Source organism: Colius striatus, chromosome 5 (assembly GCF_028858725.1).
Source record: "Colius striatus isolate bColStr4 chromosome 5, bColStr4.1.hap1, whole genome shotgun sequence".
In the NCBI taxonomy this organism is placed as follows: Eukaryota; Metazoa; Chordata; class Aves; order Coliiformes; family Coliidae; genus Colius; species Colius striatus.
Genome location: NC_084763.1, coordinates 41,362,657 through 41,374,910, shown reverse-complemented (window position 1 = coordinate 41,374,910; position 12,254 = coordinate 41,362,657). Strand labels below are relative to the sequence as shown.

General features: G+C 35.9%; 1 protein-coding gene across 2 annotated transcripts in view; it reads left to right on the top strand.

Moving 5' to 3' along the window:
• PAXIP1 (PAX interacting protein 1) overlaps positions 1-9,228 on the top strand; it is a 34,318-nt gene extending 25,090 nt beyond the window's left edge. The window contains exons 12-21 of one of the 2 annotated variants that reach the window (XM_061997268.1): positions 51-235; positions 404-447; positions 2,977-3,044; positions 3,427-3,529; positions 4,397-4,565; positions 6,195-6,295; positions 7,441-7,575; positions 7,660-7,735; positions 8,332-8,396; positions 8,843-9,228. In XM_061997268.1, coding sequence (XP_061853252.1) covers positions 51-235; positions 404-447; positions 2,977-3,044; positions 3,427-3,529; positions 4,397-4,565; positions 6,195-6,295; positions 7,441-7,575; positions 7,660-7,735; positions 8,332-8,396; positions 8,843-8,854 — 958 coding nt within the window. In that variant the 3' untranslated portion in view covers positions 8,855-9,228. Of the gene's footprint in view, positions 1-50; positions 236-403; positions 448-2,976; positions 3,045-3,426; positions 3,530-4,396; positions 4,566-6,194; positions 6,296-6,610; positions 6,837-7,440; positions 7,576-7,659; positions 7,736-8,331; positions 8,397-8,842 lie in introns of those variants that run through there. The other variant, XR_009818818.1, reaches the window with a different exon arrangement.
• The last annotated feature ends 3,026 nt before the right edge of the window (positions 9,229-12,254 follow it).

The following is a 12,254-nucleotide window of genomic DNA, read 5'->3' as shown; positions in this document are numbered from 1 at the left end:
GTTTCATTGAAATGCACTGAGGTTTTGTTTCTTCATCTCTGAAAAATAAGGCCCAGTGGCTTGAAGTATGAGAAGGCTAAAGAGTGGCGAATACCATGTGTAAATGCACAATGGCTTTGTGACATACTACTGGGAAACTTTGAAGCTTTGCGCCAGATACAGCACAGTCGGTATACAGCGTTCAGTCTTCAAGATCCACTGTCTCCCAGTCAACATTTAGTTCTAAACCTTCTGGGTAAGAGTTTCAGTTCCCAAATACTGTGTTCTGCAGTGTTTAAAGATGGAGGTGTTTAATGAGTGCATGTACCTGATTATATGTATTTATGTACCTGAAGCATATAGCTTCTGTTACAAAACAAAACCCCACAGTCGTGTAATTTTTGGTTTGTTCTTCATTTCCTAGATGCTTGGAGAGTCCCATTAAAGGTATCACCAGAACTTCTAATGGTATGTTGCATTATTGTGTATATATACAGCTATTTTTATGAGAACACTCTTTAGTGTTTTTAAGCATGAGCACATGTATATGATGTGATCAACATGTCTGAGGGATTTACACAGACCCATACTTAATCTCCTGGTTGTATTTCCTTCTAGTGTTCACTCTATTTTGAGAAATCTGAGAAATAGTCTTTTTACAGAACTACGAATCTGCACTGTGATACACAAAATCAAGTCACTTTTGAGACATCTTGAGCTAGTGCTTCACTCTTCAATTTTTACACGACACCTTAAGAAAAGGCTTACTATTTTTTGAATCAGTACCTAACATTATCTGAAAATTGGGCCACATAAGGGTTTTTAAGGCAGAGCACCAAAAATCAGTAAGAATTTTGTTAGAACGTTAATGAAATTTTAAATAGGATAGATAATATAAATTAAGGGTGGAACTACTTTATATCATCTCTTTGAAATAGTCTAATAAATAAAACCATATATACTATGTATTTTTAAATTAAAGAGTATATCTTGTTAAAGTGTGGTCAATAACCCTAGAAATAGCAACAATGTAAATAAACAATAGTAAGGATATGAAGATTGTACCTTAAAAAATACAGAAAACATTTAAGTTTTGTCCTGTAGTGGATTCTGTGAAACATACAAAACATGAGATAGGTGTAAGAGGTGAGATGGAAACTGCAGCTTATCTTCAGAATTGTTTCCTTGTTCTGAAAATGTAGAAAACTGTTTCAGGTTTTGTGTTGTAAATTCTCTTCAGATTTACACTTGATAACTGTTTTTGAGGTGTCTATGTCGCTGTAGGTAAATCCCGGTTTAAGCTAGTGAGCTTTCAGTTTGTTTGTACAGCAGGAGACTGTCAGATGACGTTTTATATTGCACCAAGACATTTTGCTGTAGCTTTTGTGATCTGAATCACTTCATCTCAGTTATTTTGTATGCCCTGCCCTTCAGAAAAGAGGAGCTTAGTAACTGTCATAACTTAACTTGTATTAATACTTTAAATGAGGTCTGGGCACTACTTGTTTCTATACATTTAAAAACAGCCTTAGAAATGGCCACTACTGTATGCCTGGCTGTAAATTTGAAACCACCTTCTTGTAAATCCCTATGGAATTGTTTTGTGAGCCTGTAGGAAATCAGTTTTCAGGAAATTAAATGCTTTTAAAAATTTGTGTGCTTCAAGAAGGATTCATTCTACTAGTGGGAAAAGAATTATTTAAGAGATTCAGTATGCATTAGCAGTATCTAAAATAGCTTTTAACTAGCTCAGTTTTGAGTTTGTGTACTACCCTTTGTGTTCATACTGCAGTTGAGATCTGGGCATGTACCACTCTCTGTGACTCAGACCAGATGCTGGTCTGTGTCTTGTCTTGCATAGCAAATGGAGAGAACTTAGGGTTCACACACCTCCCTTTCCATGTTTGCTATATGAGGACTCTTCTTGCCCATGATTCTTGTAACTTAGATTGCAGGAGACTTCTGAAGGTAATGTTGTCCAACTCCCCTCAGGATGCCCACGTTTAAAGAATGTGATACAGTAATAGAAAGTGCAGGGTGTGTGGAAGTATCAGACAAGGTACTTCACTGGCTTCACAGTCGGCATTTCTATTTGTCTTGGGATTTAAGGTATAGGATGCTCTTTTGAGGACGACTGTCTGTCAGATGATGTTGATGCCGTCTATCTTTTCCATTTTCATAATTGAAATGTCTATCAAAAAAGCTCTTCTTTCCAGCCGCTCTTACTAGTGATTGTCTAGCATAAAAATGCGTGTCTCAGAGTAGGGGACAACAGTGAGCTTGGATTAATGCTGCTTGTCTTTCTGGTCATCTGCCTCTAGCATTCCTCATTAAATTTCAGGTGTAGATTTGAAAGTTAAAGCATAGATGTCACACTCCTGCAACTGAGAGTTATGTTTTCCAGTTACTCAGGACAAGGAGAGCTTAAAAGCTAATTTTTTCTACCCCCCAAGCAAATACCCTAGTGGCTGATCTAGTACTGAGGAGGTGGGAATGTCTATCCAGTGAGTACTGAAGCTTCCACTGGAGCTTCTGTTTATGTACTTGGGGAACCTGAGTGTTTAAAATACAGGTGCTAGTATTTTCTGTTGCTATCTAAGCTCCTGGAAGAATATTACAGCCTTTGTGTATTTAACAAATTGAGAGGTTTTTCAGTCTCTTTCTCATTTAGTTATTTGGGATTTCTATTGATGATTATCAGCTTTACCTAAAGGAAAAAAAAAGCCCTACAATATTTTATTTGCTGTACACTTAAATGGTTATGTAACTTTATGGAGAAGCTTTGAGCAATTTTTGATTAATTTTCTTTAAACTTTTGAAAGCTTAAGGGAGAGCTTCAGCATAAGATTTTCTTCAAGCAAATTAAAAGCTTTTTCATTAGCAGTTATTTTTCTTTAATATAGTCTCAGAATCCTGGTGTATAGTTTTCATCTTTTGGAACAGAGTTTTGTTTCCCTGCTCAATTTAGATATAAACATGCAGATGATCTAATTTCAGGGTGTGAGGTTGCCTTTGAAACCAAAGCAAAATGAATCCAGTCTTCAGCCATCTTCCAAAAGAGCAAGGTAAGAGTAATGAGCAATCAGTGCTAGTAGTCCTGAATTTACTTTTCCACAGAAGTGTCAACTGACAATCAGTCTGGTTCCATCCTTTGCCCTGCACTGATAGTTATCAGTGTTTTTTGCATTTTGCCAGCTTCTCAACTGGCAAGAATTAAATAATAACTAAAGAGTGGAGTAGTAAGAGAATTGAGAGAGAAGAGAAGCAAAAGATGCCCTATTCTCAGATTAGCAGTTTTTTCTTCAGAAGAAGATTGATTGTGCCTAATTCTCATTCATCTCAGTACTTCCACTGATAGAAGCTGCAATAGTGTGCTTACCTAGTTTTAATGATAAGACGAACTTGGGCCTAAAGTTCACATTCTTTTCTATTTCATGTATTTTGTAGGATTGAAGACCTACCACCACCTACAAAAAAACTCACCCCAGAATTGACACCAATGGTGCTGTTCACAGGGTTTGAACCTATGCAAGTTCAACAGTACATTAAGGTGACTTCCATGCTTCTCTCTTGTGAGCTACATTGAAACATCTGTTAACTTTTATTCTTGATGTTGAATTTTTTCTACATAAGGCTTCATTAGCGCACTTGTAGGAGATAAAACCTCACACTTAATGGGGCTGAGGTTAGAGTGTAGATTTATATGAAACTGGTTTTATTTGGTAACTCTTTTGCTTCAGTTTGCTACTGTATGCTTTTGTTGCACTTGTTTTTTCCTTTCCCTGCATTTGTTTTAAAAAGCAAGGAGGCCTTTCTCACATTGATTTTTAAATGAGCAAACTTCATGACAAAATTTCAGTCAGAAAAGTACTGATGGTTTTACCTGGATTAGACCCAAGATTCTCCTAGTGCACTTGCTATCTCAAATACCCACATGAAAAAGAGATCATTAGAATCATAAAAAAATACACGTGGAACTAATGTATCTAAAGAATACATATTTTTCATGAGATGTTTTTCTCTCCAAAGAAAAAACTGCCGAAATTCAGTTTGCTGTAGCTGCAGCTACATATTATACCTTCCATAGAGAAGAGCAAAGTTATTTCATATTCTGCATGTTTCACTCCCCAGAAAAAAAAAAGAATTACTTTTTATCCTGTAGTTATTTCCTTGCTTAAAAAACCAAAACAACCTCAGCCAAAAAAAGAAATTTGTGTCTGGAAATAGCTGGATTTTCCATGGCTGTAACTTCTGTACTGTGATCAGCTTTAGTAGAGGAATGATTGTAATACAGAAATCTATAGTTACTGTTTCATTAGGAGCTTAGTTTTATTTAATTATATTATGATTTTTCATTTTTTTCCTCCAATTTTTAAAGGACTATACCATTCTGATTTGTGTCTTGTACAATTTTCAGAAACTTTATATCCTTGGGGGTGAAGTAGCTGAATCTGCCCAGAAATGTACCCATCTAATTGCCAGTAAAGTGACCCGAACTGTTAAGTTCCTAACAGCAATTTCTGTAGTCAAGCACATAGTAACTCCAGAGTGGTTAGAAGAGTGTTTCAAATGCCAGAAGTTTGTTGGTAAGTTAAACTAGTATCAACTAGTAAACTTAACATTTGTTGATTTAAGTATGTGAGCATAGTATACATGTTTTGACTTCTGACTTCAGTGTCTCTTGCCAGTTTTCTAATAAAAAGTCAGACTGACATAGTTCATATCCAATGCAATGTTTAAACAATTATGCTGGCAGCTAGTTTATGTTTCACTTAATGTAGAAAGTTATGTTTGAAATCATTAAATTAAACTGTCATAAGAATTTTTTTTCAAGTTCTCTTTCCATAGAAAATCGATTTTAATTTTGTTTTCATTTGATTTAATATAGTTTCTTTTTGTTAAATGAAGTAAAAAAACACTTCAAAAGTTTGCGTTAGAATGATTAGATCGTTGAATGTGGTTAAGCATTGTATTTCTTTCTTGTATAGACATCTGCAGATTTTTACTTATGATTACATGCATTTGAAGCCCCAGATACTTTCGGTTTCAGTAATTTTTCTAAAATTATTGATAAGGAACTAAACCACTGTTTGAAATAGGTACAAAAGTGCATTTAAACAATTACAGTTAATTAGTACTATATCTGTGTTGGAAGATGCCAGCTTCATTTACACTGTTTCTCTGTTGATGGGTGAAAAGAACAAATTTCGATAGTTTTGGTTTATTTGGCGAGGATGTGGGTTGTCAAGAAAACCACCTTAAAGGCTGATTATTTGTGTTATGGGTTTTTTTTAATGCTTTTTATATAGTTTGATCGTAAGGAACAAAGATGTAACATTACTGCCTAACCATTCACAAAGACTCTACGGGTAGTAACTAAACCAGCAAACATTTTTATACATGTGGACAAGGTAACTTCCATGGTTCAGCATCAGTGATCTGAGAAATCAATCAGTTTGAAAGCTATTGGAAGATAAAGTCTGGGAATTTAAAAGGGTGGCTGTTTTGACGTAGTACTTCAAGGACTTGTCTACTAATATTTAGTCAATTTGTAGCCTTCACTTTTGTACCTATCCAATGGTGGAAAAGATGGCAGTTGTTTAGAAAAATTGTCCTGTTTGTCTTACTGGAAGAGCATTAACACCATCTCTTGTTCTCTCTAAATTTTTAATAAAAAATAACTTGGGGGTGTTTTAATTCAAACTGCTTTAGAAATGTATTTGACATAGCTTTTTGTGGAAAAATAAATGAAATTAAAGACTGAAATTCCATCCCTAATAAAAATGAAAAATCAACTGAATAAAAGATAAGAGAAGCTGACGGAAAGGTTACTCAGTTAAGGATGCTTGAGGAGTTGAAGGCAGATTCTGGGCTACAGTAGATTTTCACAATGATTTGTACTTAATCATTCTGCTCCATTGAAGAGAATGAACAAAGTTTGCAAGTTCTTCCAATAAGTTAGAAAAAGGGACTTTATAGGACAGTGGCTGTTCCTAGATACATAAGTGTAAAATACACTGTTTCATTCTCCAAGTAATTGTGAGTTATCCTTGTAAGATGCCCAATAAAAGGCATTATTATAATCATGTTAAAATTAATTTTGTATTTACCATGTAGAGTCCCCCTCCCACCAACATTTTCTGATCAGATTACATCCTGGGTTATGTGGATGTTTTTGTCTTTCATGTGTTACATCGTCAGTCTTTCTTTTTCAGATGAGCAGAACTTTGTGCTCAGAGATGCTGAAGCTGAGGTGCTGTTCTGCTTTAGTTTAGAGGAGTCTCTAAAGAGAGCACAAGTAGCTCCTCTGTTCAAGGTATGCAGTTTAAAGGGGCATTTAAATAGTTGGAGCTTTTCAAGCTCATGATAGTTAAAGGGCAGTAAAACAGACTAACATATGACATGAAGCATTTGTTTGAAGTTTTAATTTTAACTTTATGTATATTTCCTCCCAAAGCACTGTTGGACTGGATCTAAGCCCTCTAAGTGGCTGGATCCTGTAGATGTGAACCACACATGCTCAGTATACTCAACGGTATTTATTCCTTATAGAATTTAGAACATTGCTCCATTATTTGCAAAATGCCACTTAAAAAAGGACTTTTTTCTTTTCTTTTTTTTTAAACACCAGACTGGTAGTCAAAGCACTTGCCTGTAAAAATGAGGTTCCGAGAGGGAGTTTGATCTTCAGGCTAGGGAAGTTCTGATCTGATTGTCCTTCAAGGCTGCAGTTACCACAGGCTGTTTGTGAAAATTACATTGCAGCGCAGAAGGGTATCTGAAGATCCAAGTTGCTAGAGATTCTTCAGATCAACTGAACTGGGAGACTTTTTCTTGAGACAAGCTACCTAAAAATGGTATTTTTAGAACTTGTAATGAATAAGAATCTATGTCTTAAATCTAAATACTACATTTCACTCAGTTTAGCAGTCTAAATAGCAAGGTAATTTTTTGTTATTCCTATCTGGTAAAGAGAGATAATTATACTTTATGATCTGATCACCTCTGTATCAGTCTTGGTCAGTAGTAGGATATTTTTTTTTTCAGGACTAATAAATACATTGACTATTAATTAAAAGCTGAAAGTTCTTTTGAAACACTTGAGATATCCCTATGCTTGAAGAAGAAAGGAGCATTGTTGTTCATTTATGTCTTACCTTTTTTATTTAAATCCTAATTTAACTAACAGTCATGTGAAGGTTTCCTGGTTGTTACTTTACAGATGTTGCAATAGGCACACCTAAGCTGTGGAAATTTGTCAAAATTCCCTCCAAGGAACACATATGGGGTAATTAGAGACAACTCATCAGCTGATTGCTTTGTTGCTATAAGCTGTGATATCTAAAACCAGCTCACAATGCCTGCCCTGTGATGGTATAAAAGAAGAATCACATGATAATAAAGCTCAATGCATTGCATAAATTGGTTAACAAAATGATCTTCTTTCTTTTCTCTTTTCAGGGAAAATATTTTTACATTACACCTGGAATTTGTCCCAGTCTTTCCACCATGAAAGCTATTGTGGAGTGTGCGGGAGGAAGAGTATTGTCTAAACAGCCTTCTTTTCGAAAACTCATGGAGCATAAGCAGAATAAAGTGTGTAGAGTGTTGCTTTCTAAAATATTACCAGTATATCTTACTGTGTTACTCTGAGCTTAACGCTTAGTTTCTTTTGTTTAGAGTTTGCCAGAGATAATCTTGATTTCCTGTGAAAATGACCTTCATTTGTGTCGAGAATATTTCGCAAGAGGCATAGGTATGTACAAGCTACCAGGATCATTTGAACAGTGTACTTGTTGTTTTGATTAAAAAAAAAAATTATTTTACACGTACAGACATTTCTTGAAGTTTTCAGATTCAATTAGAGGGATACAAGGTCTACCCTGGAAACCCTGGAGAAATACAAGCTAGCTGTTTCCTAGGAGTGTGTCCAGGTGGGTTTGGAAACCTCCAGAGAAGGAGACTCCACTCCCTCCCTGGGAAGCCTGTGCCAGAGCTCCCTCACATGAACAACAAAATAGCGTTTTTTCTTCTGTTTAAATGGAACTTCTTGTGTTCCAGCTCTTGTCCTTTACTCCTTGTCCTGTCACTTGAGACAATTTTACCTCATGCAGTTCTGCATAGGACAAAATTACTGTCTCAGTGTTCACCAAGTCAAAGATTTGGGGATTTTCATTTTAGCTGTCTTTACTTTGGTGCAGAACCCCAAGACATGCTGTATTTATTAACAAATATCTGGAAGGAGAAGTCTAGTATTTGCAGTGTCAAGTGTGTGATGGCTAACACTAGGGCTCTGATAGTGCTGGGACAACACCTGGTGTAAACTATGCGCATGTTTTTTGATATTTCCAGATGTCCACAATGCTGAGTTTGTCCTGACGGGTGTACTTACTCAAACACTGGATTATGAATCATATCCTTTTTATGTAAAGGCTGTCTACTGCTTAGGGGGAATGTGGATTGCTGAAAGTTTCTCTTAATTAGAGACTACTTAGAATTTTGTAGGATGTGTAATGTTTGCTGGTAGGAGGTTAATTTAACACCCAGAAAGCTAGCTTCAATTCAAGGTGGAATGACTTTTTGACAGGAAGTACTTCAGTGGAAGTGGGAGGCTGGGTTGTCAGAGAGTAATAGTAGTAGAATATTAAACAACAGGTAGAAAGCTTGTTTACTGAGGAAAACAGTGGTCACGAGTCACTTGCAGATGTGGAAAATAGCTTTTTACTGAAGAAGATTCTAAACCCTGTTTGATAAATGCAGTGGAGGGACCAGTAAGGATTCTGTATCTTTATGCATGCTTTTATATAAGTTCAATTTGATAGACATTTCTTAAAGTTATTCTTTCTTAACCAACATTACATATAAGTTTACTTGATGGATAGTAAAATGCCTTACTGCTTCGGAATCCTTGGAGCGCTAAATCTTGCTGTTCAGCCATTGTTTGAAGCAACTAAAACTTCCTGTGGATGCTGTTTTCCAGCTGTTTTCCTAGGGATGATGAGCAGTTTAAAGCAGGAAAGCAAAAATCAACTGCATCTTTTTTAGGATGTGTAATTTTATTATGCTGAAACATAATTTACTATGTTTTGTATTATACTACCCTTTTAAAAGAGCCCACTTTAGGTATCACGATTAGCCTGTTTTTAAGCATTTTAACATAAATGATGGTACTTCAGCCAAAAGTGTAATTTGGATGTAAAAATAAAAGGGCTTGCTATCTATTAAATTATGGATGTTGAAGATGAAAATGTTTTGTACTTTATTTTTATTTCTTATACTCTATTTTCTTTTATATTGATATTTTGCCCACATTTTAAATAAATGTACTTTTAAATGTTTTACTCTATACTGTAGTGGTGGTTCATTTTTTTGAATACTGTGCAACGATGGCACTCTGGTAAGAGTAAATTACTCACATCTTTTGCAGGCAATGTAAAATTATTTTTAAGCTTATTTTACCAGATATGTTTTAATATATGAAATCCCAGTGCTTTAAAGGGAAATAGTTATAAATGTATATATATATGTTTCTACTGAAACAGGCATCTTGAAGGAAGGAGAAACTATAACCCTTTGTATTACACTGTTGTGATAACTTCTGTTTGTATAGTGAGTTTTATTAAATAAATATTAAACCCCTGTTTTCTGATATTTGGTTGTATTTCCTAAGCCACAGGCAGTTCTAATAATCTGGCTTTACCGTTTTTGTCAGTTTAGATTTTAGTAGGTGAAGAATCATCCTATTTGTTTTTTGATCAGTGAGCCATTCACTCTGGTGGGTGAGCACAGATAGACACTTGTCTGTGATAAAATGATACTTGTCAAGTGTATTATAGCACTTTGTGAGCCATTCACAGGATAATTCAAAATGCAAGATAAAAATAAATTATAGTTTCTCATGCTATTTGTTTTCAAGCACTTTGTGTTTTTAAACAGAGCCATTTTATGGGGAAGCTTTTACATGTACAGTGTCATTAAACTGAGGTTAGCTGCTGATTTTAGCTTATGCAGAACTATCTGTGGAGATATTACTAATCAAATCTCTTTTGTGCTATGGCTTAATATGTAACTCTAGCCAGTGATGTTCAGCCACTGTTTCTGTTGCCATTCTTCCCATGCCTCAGTTAAACGAAGTGCGTGTGTGAATGACAAGCTGTAAGGACACAGCAGTAGTAAATTTGGAGATGAGTGCAGTCCCATAGAGGTCAGTACTGTGCCCGTTGCCCATTATTGCTGCTCTGGGTTCCTCAGCTATCCTGATTTACCTCTGATTTCAATATTTTTATCCCGATTTATCTGCAGTTTCTACTGTGATGATATGAGAGGTAAATTTTCTATCTGGTAGACTTTTGATAAGACGACCAATTGTAGTAAATGTGGAGGTTTTATTTTAGCTCAGGATGGATTGGAAATCAAAAGGATATGGTACAGAGTGGTACTTTTTTCTAAATGCATTTACTTGAAACGGCAGTTATGTGTTTGCCTTAGTGTGATGTTACACTCTCTGTAATACAGTTTCCTCTTCATTACGAGATAGGTTAAGGAAAAGTCTTTAATGGGAAGACTTAAGGTTGGAGGTTGATGACATAGTTTTATGCCTTAACTTTTAAAAATGGTAAAAAAGGAAGAAGGGACTGCAGTGGGAGTTAATTGTTGGATTGCAGTGGGAGTTAAGTGTTGACTCATGAATTGTTGTGCAAATGACTTAAATTGTTCAATCATATACACTTGGCATGTCTGATCTCCCTTAACTGTCAATGAAGGGGGAGAATATCTCTAAAACCTCACTTTAAAACCTCTGCAGAGAGCTCATCTCTTAACAGTTTAGCAAACTAGTTTAGTTCTCTGCATCTGTTACAACAGAGAAAATAGGTGTGGTGAATCGAACCCTAAAGAACTGTAGTGCTATGTTGCATAAATACTATATTTTTAGATGGATTAAAAACTTCACTTTTTTTTCCTCCCTCAAATACACTTCAGAATAATAATGTTGAATTTATCTATATTAATATCTGTATGGTTTGAGATTTCCTTCATTTAATACTAGTTACCAGATTGCAGAGAGTTGTTGGGTGCCTTTTCCTTTAAAACAAATGTCACCTATTGTAGCTTTTGGACTTTTGAAAATGTTGTGATAGACAAAACCTCTTAACTCGAATAAATATTTTGTACCTGTTGTGCATTCAGTAATTCTTCTGTATGCCTTACAATGAGTTGCCATGTCAAATGTAAACCTTGGTTCCAAATACTGGTACAGGTCCGGAATGAGTTTGCAGCACCCTTCAACTGCGCATCAAATCAAGCACAAGGCATGTGGGATTTGCAGGATGGGGTTCTAGAAGCCAGCAAGACTTGCTTAAAACAGCTTTCTGCAGAGTAAAACCTGTCAGTGAGGGAGGAGAAGCGGAGGGAAAGCAGGTTTGAATGTGTTAGCAGTTTCTGCCTCAGCCACAGAAACTGCCAGACTCGATAATGCATTTGTGCCTGGAGAAGAGTTCACACCTTTTTTACGATTAACTTCTTCCATGTTTTTCACACTGAAGCAGTATTGAGGATATATGCCTCTGACGAAGATGACTGGAGTTCACAGACATGTGAATGCAATAGCATCTGAAAGGTAAATTTCCTTATGAAAACTATCCAAGATGCTGTCAGATACTGCACAGAGAAGCTTGAAGAAAACCGAATGCAATCATGGAACAAATGAAACCCATGGGACATGTGAGTGGTAATGCATCTGTTTCATCATCAGTCAAGACAGTGTGTTTATTTAGCCAACATACAAGTATGACTGATTTGATTAACCTTTCAATTAGAGTGAAAAACAGAACCTGCCAAGAAATACTCTTTCAAGAACCACAGGAGCTGTCCAGAGCCAACTGGCTTGCACAGATGTTGCTGTGCATGTGGTTAGTGGTAAAGGGTTTGATGGAGTATTGTAATACTAGATTGCTGTTATAAACACACTTTGACTTTAGTGGAAGGTTATGATAGTTAAGTGTCGATCTGGTCCTGTCTTCTGTACTTAAGAAAAAAATAAGTACCTTCCATGGTGTTGTTTAGTGGCTTGCAGAAGCCTTAGGTCCGTGATTTTGCGTTCTTTGAAGAAAATCTTGTCATGATGCAGCAGTTATTTAAAAATAAACATAGAACATGTCTGTAACAGCACAGACATGCCATCAATTCAGGATCTGCTGGAAGTCGGGAAGACTTCACTTATGACTCACAGCAAGGAAAGCTGTAGGGTAATAAAGTAGGCTTGAACAGAATTGTAC